General features: G+C 53.2%; 5 protein-coding genes across 5 annotated transcripts; 3 read left to right on the forward strand and 2 right to left on the reverse strand.

The window, feature by feature from the left end:
* The first annotated feature begins 804 nt into the window (after window positions 1-804).
* EV422DRAFT_616926 (uncharacterized protein) lies at window positions 805-5715 on the forward strand. The gene is made up of 4 exons (XM_053073984.1): window positions 805-1736; window positions 1820-2221; window positions 2373-3301; window positions 3370-5715. Exons 1-4 carry the CDS (start codon window positions 1100-1102, stop codon window positions 5218-5220), a joined length of 3819 nt encoding a protein of 1272 aa, XP_052929367.1. The 5' UTR covers window positions 805-1099; the 3' UTR covers window positions 5221-5715.
* On the reverse strand, window positions 5716-6479 carry EV422DRAFT_514606 (uncharacterized protein). Its single transcript, XM_053069256.1, has one exon. The coding sequence runs from the start codon at window positions 6421-6423 to the stop codon at window positions 5806-5808; it is 618 nt and encodes a 205-aa protein (XP_052929368.1). The 5' UTR covers window positions 6424-6479; the 3' UTR covers window positions 5716-5805.
* Window positions 6480-6940: 461 nt separating this feature from the next.
* EV422DRAFT_514608 (major facilitator superfamily domain-containing protein) lies at window positions 6941-8866 on the forward strand. Its single transcript, XM_053069257.1, has 4 exons — window positions 6941-7209; window positions 7285-7409; window positions 7490-8030; window positions 8099-8866. The coding sequence occupies exons 1-4, from the start codon at window positions 7063-7065 to the stop codon at window positions 8735-8737; spliced, it is 1452 nt and encodes a 483-aa protein (XP_052929369.1). The 5' UTR covers window positions 6941-7062; the 3' UTR covers window positions 8738-8866.
* A 579-nt stretch (window positions 8867-9445) lies between these two features.
* Window positions 9446-12271, forward strand: EV422DRAFT_503254 (gamma-tubulin complex component protein; the record flags this gene model as incomplete). Its single annotated transcript, XM_053068327.1, has 9 exons — window positions 9446-9865; window positions 9982-10124; window positions 10194-10430; window positions 10489-10610; window positions 10678-10853; window positions 10921-11035; window positions 11103-11394; window positions 11471-11690; window positions 11753-12271. The coding sequence occupies 9 exons, from the start codon at window positions 9446-9448 to the stop codon at window positions 12269-12271; spliced, it is 2244 nt and encodes a 747-aa protein (XP_052929370.1).
* A 174-nt stretch (window positions 12272-12445) lies between these two features.
* On the reverse strand, window positions 12446-14409 carry EV422DRAFT_600570 (flavin-containing monooxygenase FMO; the record flags this gene model as incomplete). Its single annotated transcript, XM_053073680.1, has 5 exons — window positions 12446-12881; window positions 12970-13451; window positions 13517-14066; window positions 14135-14290; window positions 14378-14409. The coding sequence occupies 5 exons, from the start codon at window positions 14407-14409 to the stop codon at window positions 12620-12622; spliced, it is 1482 nt and encodes a 493-aa protein (XP_052929371.1). The 3' UTR covers window positions 12446-12619.
* Window positions 14410-14601: the final 192 nt, after the last annotated feature.

Below are 14601 nucleotides of genomic sequence, written 5' to 3' on the forward strand. Positions count from 1 at the left end.
TCCCTTGTAAGCAGGAGACATGATTCTCAACACAAACTCTGGATAGATGCCAGTCAATGTCAATGGGACGCCCAGTTGGTTTTCCAAGCGGAAGCGGTGAGGAGCTCCTTTCCCGACCATTGCACATGTTACATGCAGAACTCGAACATGCCATGCACGAAACGAGCAAGAGACAAGATCAAGCGCGAGGCATGAATTGATCATATCCTCTTTGTAGCTCATTCTTCCTCTCGATTTCCACCGGGTGCCAGTGTCAAGGTTGACGCCGCTTATCCTTCTGGGATGGCGCGCGCATCTTCATCTCCCTGAGCGTTGCATCTCTATGTAATCCGTGCGTTCAGTTCAGGCCCCCAACGATCTTGGTCGTGATGCTTTCGGGAGCGACCGCCAGAAATGCGGAAAGTTCCCATGATGCGCTGCTGAGTCTGCGCACTGAATGAAGAGGCCCTCCGAATTTGCTTGCGAGAATGGGGTTGGCGTCAGGGTTATTTATCAACATGCTTGATCAATCGTCCAATAGTGTCAAAACCGGTCAAAACTGGTGCCGATTTTTGCCTGCGCTTTCTTTTTTGCGCTTGCCAGTGACAACATTTTGCCTCAGACATGAATTCGAAGCGGAAATCGAAGGCATGTGATGGTTGCCACTGCCGTCTTTTCTCCACTGATCCTATCTCCTAAATACATAGAACTGCTGCATCCGTGGAGGTGCAGGCAGAGAGCTGGTTGCGTGCGTGACCTTGTTCTTGACGCGGCATTTGGTCTGCGCCTCCTGGGAGTCCTGGATGTGCATGTCCTCCAAGTTCTCACGCCAGTTAGGACCGAGCGGACATGGATGTGACGACTCCTCCTCGGACAACGAACTTCGAAGTCACGCCATTTCCCCCCATCCCACTTCCCAAGACCACGTCCATCACCCGGCTCCCTTACATATACAGTACACGGCACGCAGAGACAATCCCAGCACACTGCCTACCCACCAACAGACGGACAACAGTGCAACAGCTAGCTGCAACATACTGTGTTCGCAGCGTCGTCTCAAGGCACACTCCATGCTCCAAACATAACCTCTTCCACCGCGTCAGCGATAGTGACCTGCAAGATGATAATCGCCGTAACCTTCCCCGCGGCCAGCTCCCGCGACAGTTACTCGTTTAAAGTGCAGTCTCCCAACTTGGCCTTCCGCGCCCAGCTTCAGCGCACGCTACGAAGGAAGCGTGCACTCAATGCATCACTCGACAGTGAGAGCGAGGCCGGGTCGGACAGCACTTGCGGCAACGAATTGGACAGCAGCGGGGATGAACCGGCTGCAGTGGTTGCGGATACGGATACCGGCAAGGATAACAGCTCCGCAGAACGCAGCTCGGGTGAAGATAGCGACAGTGCTACAGTACCTCCCACTACGGAGCCCGGCGAAGCAGACTCTCGGAAATCACCAACCAGGTCGACTAAGCCCTTTGTGAGAACGAGCGGGCCAAAAAAGAAGAGCCCTGTTCGCTCTCCTTCCGCTACAAAGGGAAAGGCCCAATTGGCTCTCAGCCCTTCCCTCACGGGGAAGAGTGGTTCGGTGTCGAAAGTCACGAAGAAAAGCCCCACCCGCCAGTTCCGCCCCAACAAGTCTGATCCCAAGAAAAGGAACCGGACTCAGAATGGAAAGAGAAGAGAGCCTGCGAAGGCCCCGGGGCTGGGCATTCCATCTAATGACCCTTCTCGTTCGGATGAGGCACATCTTGCCAGAGGTAATACTTCGTGCCGCTGGGGAAAGCGCTCATACCGCATCCAGGTGGCTGATCTTTTTCTGACACATTTTCTGATCATGTAGACCCGGCGTGTTGGCGAAACTCGATAATACGACGCGTGGAATTCTCTCTAGCTGAGTCAGAGGTGCGATGCACGCTGACAGACGACACTACATACAAGTGGCCGCTCGATAGGCATTGTCAAGGGCGTATCGAGAAAGCGATTCCCACCACTTCTGCTCCCGCCGAGCAACGATGTGACTGCTCGCCAAGCCCAGTAGGCCATGCCGCAGGCCGCAAGTGGCAGTGGAAACAAGCTGTCTTCCCAGAGAGCGACGATGGGCAGCAAATGGCCATGTGCTGTGAAGCCGCCGCAAAACAAGCTGACGCGAGGACAGCGCGTACCAACACTGAGCTCGTAGATTGCTTCCAGAGATTTGTCAGCCCAAAATTGAACAATTTACTCCCTGGAACCCTTCGCGAATGTAAGTTGATAGTGGGATACTTGCCTGCCAGATGTACATTCTGTCATAAGCCGTGAGGAGGTTGGCCTTCAGTCCAAACTCGACTCGTTCCAAAGTTTCTTCACGCTGGCGTGCAATCCTCTCATGCCTTTCCTTTTCCCTTTTCTCGCAGTCGTTGTACATAGTCAGATCAATCGCGCCAAACGCCGTCTCGAAGCTTTGAAGGCGCCGCATATCCCTTGTGAAGCGGGTTTCACAGAAAAGCTGCTTCGCTTGCAGAACGCGTTAGCTGACATCCTCCTATCGCACGCCCTCGACATCGTCAAAGGCTCTGTCTGGTGGGTGCCGCTAGAGTACAAAAGGGCGCACCACCCGCACGGCAAATTGGAGGGTCCCGACGCGAACGAACCCAGGCCTGATGTCGAGCTGGACACCATACTGTTCGATCTGCAAAGCCTGGCAGATAGAGTCCCTTCAGGCTTTGCTCAGGCGTGGCCAAAGGACCCCCCTATAAGGCTGCTCAGGATTCTGCATCGTATGGCATGTCGAGCGAAATGGGATGTGAAGGTGCAGATTCAGAAACTGAAGACAAAGCAAGCAGAGCTCGGTCAGTCGATCGATACGGACGAGTCCGACCACTCCGAATCAGCATGGGACGCAAAACGTCGCAACCAGCCAGTCACTGACGTCACGGTGGCAGAAAGCCAACTGGCAACCTTGAATATGATGCAGGACTGCTTTTTCCAACGCCTCCAATCCCGAGAAGGGGAGACGGAGGAGGTCCGAGAGCTACAGGGGGAGTCCGCACCACCTGCTCAACGCCTCGACGAACGGGAGACCCGTCACCTTCGCATGTTAATGCGCGACGCCGGTGTGCGCCGGGAGTCTGGCAAATCCGTCGTACGCGTCAATCACATGGAACTGCACAAAATCGTTCTTCGCCTGCGAAAAGGGCCCATCCCGTTCCTTCAGTGTAGCGTCAAGACGGATACGCCTGAAGACAAGGACTTTTGGGAACAGTTGGTGGAGCTGTATGGCCTTGTGGCTTTGCATATATTTACTATTGAGCGGTCGGCGGAGTGGATGCAGGGGCTTGCAAAAGTAGGTCCTTTGCTTTTTCACAATGCCATCATGCACAAGTAATCACCGTGATTGGCCTCCCTACGTAGGAAATTGCGTCACTGGAAAAACGCCTCGTCGTGATCAACGAAGAGAACGCCAAGGCTCGTGAGCGCGAGGCCCAGCTCATCGTAGAGAAACGAAAACGCGTTTTGGCGGCTTCCTCGTCTAGTAACGCATTCTCGCCCCACCTCCCGCCCGCCATTCATCAGATTGCCGTGCCCGCGGAACCAGCACCACTGTTGTTGCCACCGGTCATGCTGGAAGTCAGCGAAACTCCCCCAAGCGAAGGTCTTCTACCTGTCCAGAGGGTTCCGCTTGCGAAAGATACCGCGGAAGGGCTTAGCGAAACTGCCTCATCTGCCACAAGCGCTATCGAGGTGATGGCGACCCTCGAAGCCTTGTCCAAAGCGGAGATTCCCATTACCACAAGTCTGCCTGCAGGGTGTGAAACTATGAAGACGGTCCCGCCATCAACTCTGATGAACGGTGAAGGCGGAGCAGAATGTATCTGTATCTCCGACACACTGGATGCTACCCGCGCTGATAGCATGCCGTCAACGCCACGTGTGGAAAACCCGAATATCCCGATCCCGACGGAAACAACAGGTATCGCTCCACAAGGGCAGCTCGGGAAGATACCCAACGTGCTTACTGATGAAACGGATGCTGATAAGCAATCAGCGAGCGCGTTCGACAACGATCAATGGTGGCATGATCTGATCAGCCGCGGCCGGGCTATCCGCCTAGCGAATGAGGAGAGCGGAAGATGGAAAACAGAGGAAGTAGGGAGCATCGGCAGTGAAATATCAACGGGAGTGTTGGCAGAAGGTGGAATCAGGGATATGGAGACCGACGCGTGCACGTTGCCGTCCTTGGGAAGCGGTCAGGGCCCAGCCTATGATGAAGTGTCTCATCCCATGGATGTGACCACCGACGTTACCTCCGAGCCCTTATTGGGAGGCGAGAAACGGGCCGTTGAAGCAACGTCCGAGCCGATGACTCCATGCCACAGTATGGAGGCACCAGGCGAGTCAATCGCGAAGTCCGCAGAGGGACATGATACTCTTAGCCCGGAGGCCGAATTAGTGAATGGAGGAAGTATTAGCCGACAGACTCCGAGAGCTGTGGGAGTGTTGGATACTCGCGGCCCGCAAAGCTCGTCTAAAAAGGCGCTGTATGAGCGATCTTCTATCCGCCGTCGTTCGCTTGGGGCGCGAACCCACCCTGGGCTGGAGAAACCGCGTTTTTCCGATTCCTACCGTGGCAACACTGCCGGCACCGAAGCAGATGATGAGATGGATTTTGATGATTCCGGTAGTCCTCACAGCGTTCGCCAAGGCGGTGAGTCAGAGCCGGCGGGAAACGCGTCCCCAGCATCGGTATCTCTGCAGCCTCTGGCGCTGGCGACCAAACACGTACGGCTCGATGAGGGGGAAAGCGGGGGCGAGCCGGCGCCTAAGAAGAGGCGCTACGAGAACGCTGCAGGCGCCCGTTTTCCGTCCGGTGACAGAAGCGGCACACCCCCCACCGCCTCGACTCGCAGCAGCGTGGTGGGCGGAAAGTTGAAGGCGTCACCGCCTCGCCGCTATACGAGACATTCTACGACTATTGGGAGCTCACACGGGTCTAAATCTGCGTCTTCGCCGCCTCGCTCTGCTCGCCATCACCTTATTATCGGCGGGTCGGCTGGTATCGGCGGAGGAATCGCCAGGGACGGTGGCATCGCCGCTGGGAGTGGTGATACCGTCCACGGCATGATCGTTCAGGACGACGCCGAAGAGCCGGGGCATCACCCCGATGCCGAGCATTACAGAATGCATCAATTGCAACAACAGCAGTTGCAACCACCTGGGCCCCGAGTGACGGATTACTATCCCATTGTGAAGATCATTAATTAAGACGAGGCGCGGATTGGGTCTAGCGGTTGCGAGGACAGGACAAGAAGCGGATATGGACGATACTGTGAATTAGGGAGGGTGAATGAATGCGAAAGGAATAAGGAGGGACTGTTTTTTTGGATCCCCTCAACCCACGCCCGACAGACACCTCACGCGGGAGTGAAGGTCTGCGGTGTTAAGCGTGCGGTAGAGCTGGGTTTGCGTTTATGTTTGAAGACCCGGTGATGGAGAGAGTGTGGGATACCTGTGGGAATACCCATCATCAAACGTGGATAATATCGTAAATAATATTGTCTCCATCCATGGCCGATGTCCCAAATGACTCAATGAGAAATGACTGGTCAGCTCTGAAGCCAAGGAATAGTTGCGCAAGGCAAGCATACGAGCGGTAGCGGTCGCCTCGCCAACAGTAGGCGATCTGGTTTCGAGCCACTGATGGTGACAACTGCTTTGCGCATCACTGACAGGCCATTATCGTAAACTGTGCTTTCCTCATTCCGACAGTTACCATCAGATTTGAGATTAAACTATAGTCGATCCTTTCTATATGTATATGATATAAGTTACAGTAAACTCGCGAATCTACTATTGTACGGTTTCGGATTTGCTAGGCACGCCTGGTGGTTGAGTGTATGCAGGTCGCAATTCCAGATCTTTCGATTGGAGATCTCGCACCTGATTCAGCATCTTGTCAATCACATCCAACGACCATTCCATGTTAGTCAACTGCGGCGAACGGGGAGTTTTCGCCTGCGGGGTGCTATATACGGATGTCGGCCGAGATCCCTCGGAAATGGAAGATCCTTTATTTCTGGTGATGGTGCTGGCATCGACGACGTGGATATTATTGGCGAGCTGGAACTTCTTGATCTGTCCTTCCTGTTCGACGGGACTATTCATGGGCAAGATCATCGCCTTCGCTTCCAATGGTGAGGCTACCTGCAGCTTGAATATTGGCGATAACGGCATGGATGGTAACGATTGGGAGAATCGCAATTTTGACGAGTTCATCTCCCGCGGTCCTTTCGGGCGTCCATTTCGCGGCCTCTGAAGCTGCACCGGTGCGTACGGTAATGTCACTTCAGGTGATTTATCGGCCGGCGCAGGATTCAGACCTAAGATGTTGGAAGCGGAGAGCGAGAACCGTCTGCTTTGGTTCGCGAGACCCTTTGCGATCTTCTGTTTGCGTAGTGACGGGAACATGGCTTCGACGGTTGTTTCGTGGATGTTAGACTTTGGTCGGGTTGAGATCGGCTTAGCGCACATCAAGTCTTTATTTATGCTCTGGAAACCTTTCGCCGGTAAACATACTTGCTTCCCTGATCGCGGCCTCCTCCGCCACGGTAAACATAAACTATTTTTAGCAGGTCGACCGTTCCGAAACTAGTTGAAACTTCAGACGCTACACTGTTGCCACTGAAAGCTCGTCATGTGAAAGCCTGCGGCATCACTCAAGAGAGTCGAAGCGGTCACAGCTGAAGGGAACCGTGACTACTACGTATGGAGTTAGGAACCACATTCAAAGAGATCGACTCGAAAAAATTCAAATTCCAAAATCATATGTATTGTACTTGTAACTGTAGTAACTGTACACGTACAACTTATGTGGAACATTCTCAGAAACTTTAAAAACCTTGTTACACGGGAGACAAAAAACGACGCACAATGATGTCACTGTCATGTTCGAAATATCGGACCCTGCTGCTGCCTCAGCCTGCCTCTGCACTCAACTCAATTGAACCGCTCTCAGATTCAGAAAATATATAAGACCTTCTCGGCTTCGAGGATTCCCCGGACCAACACAGCTCGATCATAGGTCTTTTACTGGAAATTACTGCGAAGATGCCAGCAAGAACAACCGAGCGCACGCCTCTCGTCGGGAGCCGCAACGCAAACGGCCGGCAGACTCCGAACGAGGCGCCTCAAGACTCGCCAGAGTTCTTGAAATACCGAAAGAGAGTATTGGTGTTACTCGTCTCTGCTTATACAGTATGTTACATAGCCGTCTGGACGATCATGACTAAGAGCATTCGCTAATCGGAGCGCATTGTTGTCTTTGGTTAGGCCTACTATTTCTGCAAAACAAATCTTCCTCTGGCCATCCCGTACCTGGAGAAAGATGAGGGGCTCAAAAGGACGGATATCAACATTGTGCTGACTTCCGGATACGTGATGTACTTGATTGGAAAGTAGGTGTAGTCGTTGAATGTTCGCACGACAGATCGAGTGACGATTGCCATTTGTTAAGCTTTCCCTTTTATGCCACCAGGTTCCTCTCAGGATATTGCAATGACCAGTTTGGTGGGAGATGGACATTGATAGGAGGCCTCGTCGGATCCGTCATCAGTAGCATTCTTTTCACGCTCAAAACGAACGTGCCGTACTTCGCTGTTATCCGCGCCAGCAACCAGATCTTCTCGAGTGTGGGCTGGGGCGGATGCGTCAAGATTGTCCGGGGATGGTACCCACCAAGCCAGGCTGCACATGCCATTGCGATTGCCTCACTGGGCGAAACACTTGGCGACGCTGTCGTCCGCTTGACCCTTGGTTCGGCGCTGCTCGCTGGTTTGGCCTGGCAGACGATGTTTCTGATCTCGGCTGCCGTCGCGGCCGCCATTCTGATTCCCTCGTGGTTCATGCCTGGGACTCCTGAGGATAAGGGGCTTGAGGCGCCGGTGGAGAAGGAGAAGGAGGAGCAAGAGAATATGGAAAGCCGTTCCATATTCAAGGATGGAGATGATGGGATTTCCGCCATCCTCAAGAGCGGCAGGGTCTGGTTGCTGTCGATGGAGTTGCTTGTCGTCATTTTGGTAAGGACGCTCTCAAAACGGAGATTCTGCTATCTACTGGCACCTAAATTTCTCTCCTTGCCCGACAGGTCCGCGAGTCCTTTGCGAGCTTCGTCTCCTCTTTGATCGCTGCGGAGCTTGACCTCTCCGCCGCGCAAGCTAGTATCTACTCGGCCATTTTCCCGGCTATGGGTGCCGTATCAAGTATCGGAGGAGGAATGCTTCTCGACCGAGCGACGCCCGGCCGCCGAGGCTTGATCCCACTGGTCTCCTTTGTTGGCTTAACCCTGGCTCTCATTGGCATGTGGGCCGTTACACCATCGAGCGCCGGTCAATCTGGAAGTACATTCGACGCTTTCATAGAAGCCGCGAAGGACAGCAGCCACACAGACACCAAGCAGATTGTCTTGCTGATAGGAATGATCGGGTTGGTTGCGCTGTTCCTATACGCGCCGAAGGTTATCATTGACGGCGCATTTGTAATGGACTTGGCGGGAGGCGCCGACAAAGTCGGGAAGGTTACCGCTTTCGTCACGGGTGTGGGATATATTGGTGGATGTTTGTCGCCTACTGTGTCTGGCTCACTCGCCGATGTGAAGGGCTGGCCGGTTGCCATCCTGTTGATGGCGGGGCTCAGCGGTTTTGTTACCCTGATTAGTGCTGTATACTGGTGGGCGGACTTGAAGGAGTTGAGGCGAGGAGATGCATCCGATGAGGAAAGGGATTGACTTAGGACCGAATCCGCTGAATCGATCCGTCGAGTGGACAACGAACGATCTGTCATGTATTTAATATCGACAATTTGTGGTGTCTCCATTTTTGCAACGGTCGCTTTTCGTTGAATGATTGCTTCTTGGCCATTCCAAATGGGAAAGTCCTGGCCATTGACAACGTTGCAGGGATGTGGACGCGAGCGCAAGGCGGCGCAAGAACGGTCCCTTTCGAGTCACTCGAACGCATCAATGCCAATGGGAAGATAACGACCTCTGGAGTGTCCTCACATACACATCATATTAGTGTCATGTGGGTGAAGTAGGTTCGGCCCATTGCATAGCTTTTCCTTTCCCTCATCGACGAGCATATCTCGCACTCACACCCACGACCGCCCAGTGAACAAAGAGAGGAGCCTGCAGAGTGCGAACGCGTATTGCGCGTCCTCGTCTCAAACGCGTACGAGATCGGACACAGCTCCGGGTCCTGCATGTCCGAACCAGAAGTCGATAGCGGGGAAAACTCTTCCGCACCTTGCTTTCAACACCTACAGAGAGCCGCCGTAGTAGATTGAGTTTGAGAATATCGCTGGCCTGGTTTCTCGGAGCTCGCTTGACAGTCTCTCAGTATTGGTGAGGAGACTTATATTTTACGGGAGTCCGGAGGAGTGATTCGCTCGAGGAGTTCTTGTTCGGGAAGGTTATCAGCTTTCAAACGACTCTAGAATGCTTCACGAGCTTCTCCTCGCACTCTCTGGCCATCCTGGAGATGTCTTCGTTCCATCCCCGCCAGAAGCTCCAACCACATATGCGGTAGCCGAGGACTTCCCATTTCTCCATCCCGCCGAACGCACCGCTCTCAACCGCCTGGCAACTCTCGGGTTTCAATACGCCTACATTCGAGACTATGTAGACGAACAGAAGAAGCAGGTGTGGGGTGCGACGCTGGGAAATCGGGCGTCGAATCCAACAGCCGCCCCCAATACGGGATTCTACAGGCTGGCACTGTGTTCGGGGTTGGACGAGGTGCTAGATGAATATACGGCGGCTATTGTGAAGACTGAGCGGAAAGTTCTATCGCAGCTGGATCTGGATACGGATGGAGGTAAGACTCCCGTTAGCTATTTGACCGCCGCTTTTGGGAAGGTAAGGCATGAGTTTGAATATGGAGGGCGTTGGTCGTTCGGAGCTTTACGGAAGGGAAAGTGTGGAGTTTCGAGCGGGAATATTGATGTGACATTGTACTCAATATATCATAATAGTATCAAATACTTTTGCCGCACATTGTGAAGCTGGTTGAGACCATGAGAAACGATCCAAGTGCCTATCATGGGGCAAGAGTGCTGAACCTGCTGCATAAACGCTGTTATAGTGGATTGACCGAAGTGCGAAGAGCAATGATTAGGTGCGTCGGATTTCGCTGTATCATCTGAGCCAGGACAACACACATTGACTGGATTCAGTCCTCCTCCAGTCTTTTCAAAGTGTGTATGGCTGTGTTCTACAAGCAGCTCGTGTCTTGGATGTTATACGGCATTTTGCATGACCCGCATCGGGAGTTCTTCGTGACAAGCGGACATCCTTCCGGACAAATGGTAGGTGCTAGTTGTTCAAGCGGTGGAATGAAGGCAAACGCACCCACACGCTCGCAACACCAGAACTGGGCGGAGGATGGCTTTGACGTCCAGCTGGATGCCGAACACACGCAATGGTAAATTTGGGAAGCACCTACACTCCAGACAGGCATATCCTGACCAACTACATCCCAGGCAGTCTCGGTACAAGTTGGATCACACATTGACACTGGACTTCGTCCCTGTCAAGCTCGCCGAGGCGATTCTCTTCGTTGGAAAAGCGCTGGTCACAATCAAACAATCGAGCCAACTAGAAGGTACAGCCATTCGTCCGGAAGTCCTGTACTGATGCACTCACTTGCTAATAAATGAAGTCTCTCGCAGCTATGGATGCAGCATCGACTTTGGTTGAGCACGCCGACTCTTTCTCTGCCCTTGCGGACGATGCCGAGTTCCAGCCATTACCATTCGAAATCGCCATCGGCAAGGTGAAAAAGGAGGTCGCGGCGATTCTGTGGGATGTAGTGGTGATGGACGAGCATCTAACGCGACACCTACATGTACGCGATCCGTCGTCGCAAGGGAATGGCTTCAAAAGTTCCTTTTGACATTAATGTTTCTGCATAGGCTATCAAAAACACCTACGAGCTGGGCTTTGGTGACTTGTGGATGGCATTCATCGAAGAGTGCTCGAAACTGAAAGCAAACGCCGTAACTCGGTTATCCCGAGTGACCGAACATGGTGAGATCACCCACCGCGAATCCCAAGCCCGGTTTCTCGCACTCAGCTAATGCTTCGGGCTTCCTAGAACTTAACTCCACCTTCAGATCTTTGCTGCGACAACGAGGCGGAGCCGATGTTGATCTGTACAGCACACATTTTCGCTTCAAAGTCGTGCTTGATAGAACAGGTAAGACTGTCTTGCGTGCATCTCTTCCCTCGATCGCCGAGTCTTCTCACACGAAGCATATCCTGGAAGACGAGCCAGACGGAGGGCTTTCCGCAATACATGTGGAGAGTTTCTTGGGGTTGGAGGTTAAGCTAGACTATGTCGTCAAATGGCCGCTCGATCTGATATTTGTGCAGGAAGACATCACAAGGTACGATAATCTTTTGCAATGCTTCAATCATCTTTATCTGTGGCAATGGGGAAATTTATGCATCCTCCGCACGCAGATACAACATCGTCTTCGCGTTCTTGTTACAGCTCAAAAGCACGCACATGCGCGTGCAACGAGTTTGTTCCTCAATCAGCCAATCCGTACGTGGCGCAGACCGGGTAGCGAGGAGCGGTCAAGATAGAAGCGATTCAAGGTCTTTAGACCTACCACGGGAGATATGGCGGCTGAGGGCGATGATGCTGTTTTTCCTGGATTGTCTGTGGTCTTACATCCAGGTATGTTGCATTTTGACCCAAGTGGTTGGTACATCGCTAAAAGTGGTTATTCAATCTCGCAGATGGATGTACTGGAATCGAACCACCAAATCCTACTGCAACGAGTAACACGAAAGCAACAGGTTGAGCATGACGATCCGCCCCCAGATTCCGATGACGCACAGCCAACCGCCCGGCCTTCCACATCTTCCAGGCCCACTGCGATCGGTGGCTTAGTAGGCCACGCCGAACCCACCTCACAACCAAGCTCCCCACACCGGTCCAGCCGCTCTGCCACACCACATCAATCCACTCGCACAGGCGACACTATCCACCCCGACTTTGAAGACATCCAAGCCGCACACAAAGCACATATCGACGCCGTCATGCGGGGGTGCTTTCTTGACCCGATCATGATGCGGTTGGTGGGCAAGACGATCCAGCAAGTGTTGGAGCTGTGCCAGAGTTTCTGTGGGATGGTTGATCGGGCTTTGAGTGAGGGGTTGGATGATTTTGAAAGGGGTGGAACGGGACGTGGGGCGGGTATGATGGCCGAATTGATTGAGGGGATGGCTCAGGTTAAACAGGTAACGGAGAGTTGACTCGTGTTGGAGTTCGCAGCGTCGGAAGTTTGCGATATCTAATTGACTATATCGTTGTTCTGCACTCTAGGACTTTGAAGCACACACATCCTTCCTGTTCCGGATGTTTTCGGGAGTGGAAGGGAGGACGCCACATGCTCAGACACTGTCTCAGCTCCTGCTACGATTGGACTACAATAAGTGGTTTAGTCTATCACTAGGAGAGCTCGGGATGGCCTGATGGTCCACAATTCGAATAGATTGTACATATGTGACATACGTCTTTGAAACTACGCCATTATGGCAACGGAACGCCGCCGACGATTATGGCAAATACTACACTGAACATACACCGAAAGAGCATCATGTTCACTGCAACTCGTAATCAGCCCAACGTACCGATCTGGTCCGCCACCAATAGTAGAACACAGAATACGGCCAGAGTGCCGTGATACGCCCACTGCTGTTCTTGTACCAACTCTGGCAATGGCCCAGCTGCCATACTTTATCTTTCGTGCCGCCGTCCATCTCTGCTTCGAACGCTTTGAGGGCGGAGGGGCGCACGGTGAGGGTGGCTGCGGAACTGAGGATTTGCTTTTTCAGGAGTTGAGTTATATGGTTCATTTGACATCTGTTGTAAAAGGAAGAATGGGATTGTCAGATGGCTCCCGCTGGAAACGGCGATGCGAAAGCGATGCCACGGAAAACGAGATGCTCACTCGATCATGGTGATGACGCTCGAATGCCCTAGACCGGTGTGCGGGCCCATCAAGAAGTACAGATTCGGGAACTCGCTGACCGTCATTCCCAAATACGCTTCCAGACTATCCGACCACCGGCGCTGTAGTGTCAACCCGTCTTTGCCGATCACCTCCACCCCATTGAACGACTCCTGGACCAGGAATCCCGTGGCCACGACAATAACGTCCAGATCGTGACGCTCTTTATCCGAGGTCATGATCCCATTCGGGGTGATCTCGACAATGGATTCCGTTACGAGGCGAGTACTTGGGTGTCGCATGGCGGGGAGATAGGCATCTGAGACGACGATGCGTTTGCATCCGGGATCGTAATCGGGCGTTAGCTTGGCGCGCAGGGCATCATCGGGGATCTCTTGTTTGAGATAGCTGCGGAGCATGTGGGAGAGCAGGCGGGCGATCGGGCTGCCTGATTTGAAGGCGTTGTACCAGAGGATATCTCTCTGGAAAAAAAGATTCAGTATGGACCGCCGGGCTATCTGTGGAAAACAAGAACGGAAGGTCTTACCCTGACGTAAAGGCAGAACCGCCAGAATCTCTGCAAGAATGGCACATATCTAAACATGAACTTGAGAATCCCCGAATGACGAAAGTTGTTACGCGGGGAGATCCAGCTCGCAGTTCGCTGGAACACCGTGAGCTTATCCACAATCGGTGCCAGCTCCGGCACGACCTGCGCACCACTGGCTCCGTTCCCGATGACGGCGACTCGTTTCCCTTTCAGATCAACCTTGTTGTCCCACTCGGCTGTGTGCATCAGCTTTCCTTTGAAGTCTTTAAATCCGGGGATCTCGGGATAGTGGGGCCGGTGGAGAGGGCCTACGGCGCCGATGACGACATTCGCCGTGGTTTCCTCCAACCGTACGTTGCCGGCTTTGTCCTTGATCTTCAAAGAAAGGTGCCAGACATTCTTCCTCCCGTCCCACGCCAGTTTGACAACCTCCGTCCCGAACTGCACATGATCCGTCAATCCGCGATCTTTTACGACCGTTCGCAAGTACTGGTGTATCTCGGGCTGGGACGCGTACGCCTCTGTCCAGTCGGGCTTTTGCTGGAAACTGCAAACGGAGCGGCTCTTCAGTCACCTCCTCCCACTTATGGAGGACTCAACAGTTCAGCTCCTCACCTGAACGAGTACAGATGCGACTCGACGTCGCAAGCGCATCCCGGATATGTGTTGAGGTGCCATGTACCACCAACGTCATACGACTTTTCATATATCGTGAAATTTGACAACTTCAGCTGTTCCTTGAGCTTCACACCTGCGCATACCCCTCCAAACCTACGAATATGCCCAGCTTGACATCAGCTATTATTGAAGCATGGCTGAAACACCGTGCAGCTAGATGACTGCCGAGTCCCAACTCACCCCGCGCCGATGACTGCAACTTTGAAGTCCATTCCCTTTTCGAGCCGTTTCTCCTTGGTGAGTTCGATGCGGGCGCGAGGGGCGCGTTCTCTGTGTCATCGCGCCTTTTATGTGACTGGCTGTGGCATGCCTCAATAACCCCACCACCATGTGAGCCCCGCGGGGTTCATACAAGTTGATACAACGCAGGCTTGCCGCTTCCGAGTTTTTCGGAGGTCAGCCGT

This window comes from Fimicolochytrium jonesii (genome assembly GCF_025526975.1).
Source record: "Fimicolochytrium jonesii strain JEL569 chromosome Unknown EV422scaffold_2, whole genome shotgun sequence".
Classification (NCBI taxonomy): Eukaryota; Fungi; Chytridiomycota; class Chytridiomycetes; order Spizellomycetales; family Powellomycetaceae; genus Fimicolochytrium; species Fimicolochytrium jonesii.

Coding starts and splice junctions, on each gene's coding strand:
- EV422DRAFT_514608 (XM_053069257.1), top strand. CDS start 7,063: ATGCCAGCAAGAACAACCGAGCGCACGCCTCTCGTCGGGAGCCGCAAC. Junction 7,210..7,284: donor TACTCGTCTCTGCTTATACA/GTATGTTACATA, acceptor GTCTTTGGTTAG/GCCTACTATTTCTGCAAAAC. Junction 7,410..7,489: donor GTGATGTACTTGATTGGAAA/GTAGGTGTAGTC, acceptor TTATGCCACCAG/GTTCCTCTCAGGATATTGCA.
- EV422DRAFT_514606 (XM_053069256.1), bottom strand. CDS start 6,423: ATGTTCCCGTCACTACGCAAACAGAAGATCGCAAAGGGTCTCGCGAAC.
- EV422DRAFT_616926 (XM_053073984.1), top strand. CDS start 1,100: ATGATAATCGCCGTAACCTTCCCCGCGGCCAGCTCCCGCGACAGTTAC. Junction 1,737..1,819: donor TGAGGCACATCTTGCCAGAG/GTAATACTTCGT, acceptor CTGATCATGTAG/ACCCGGCGTGTTGGCGAAAC. Junction 3,302..3,369: donor GGATGCAGGGGCTTGCAAAA/GTAGGTCCTTTG, acceptor CTCCCTACGTAG/GAAATTGCGTCACTGGAAAA.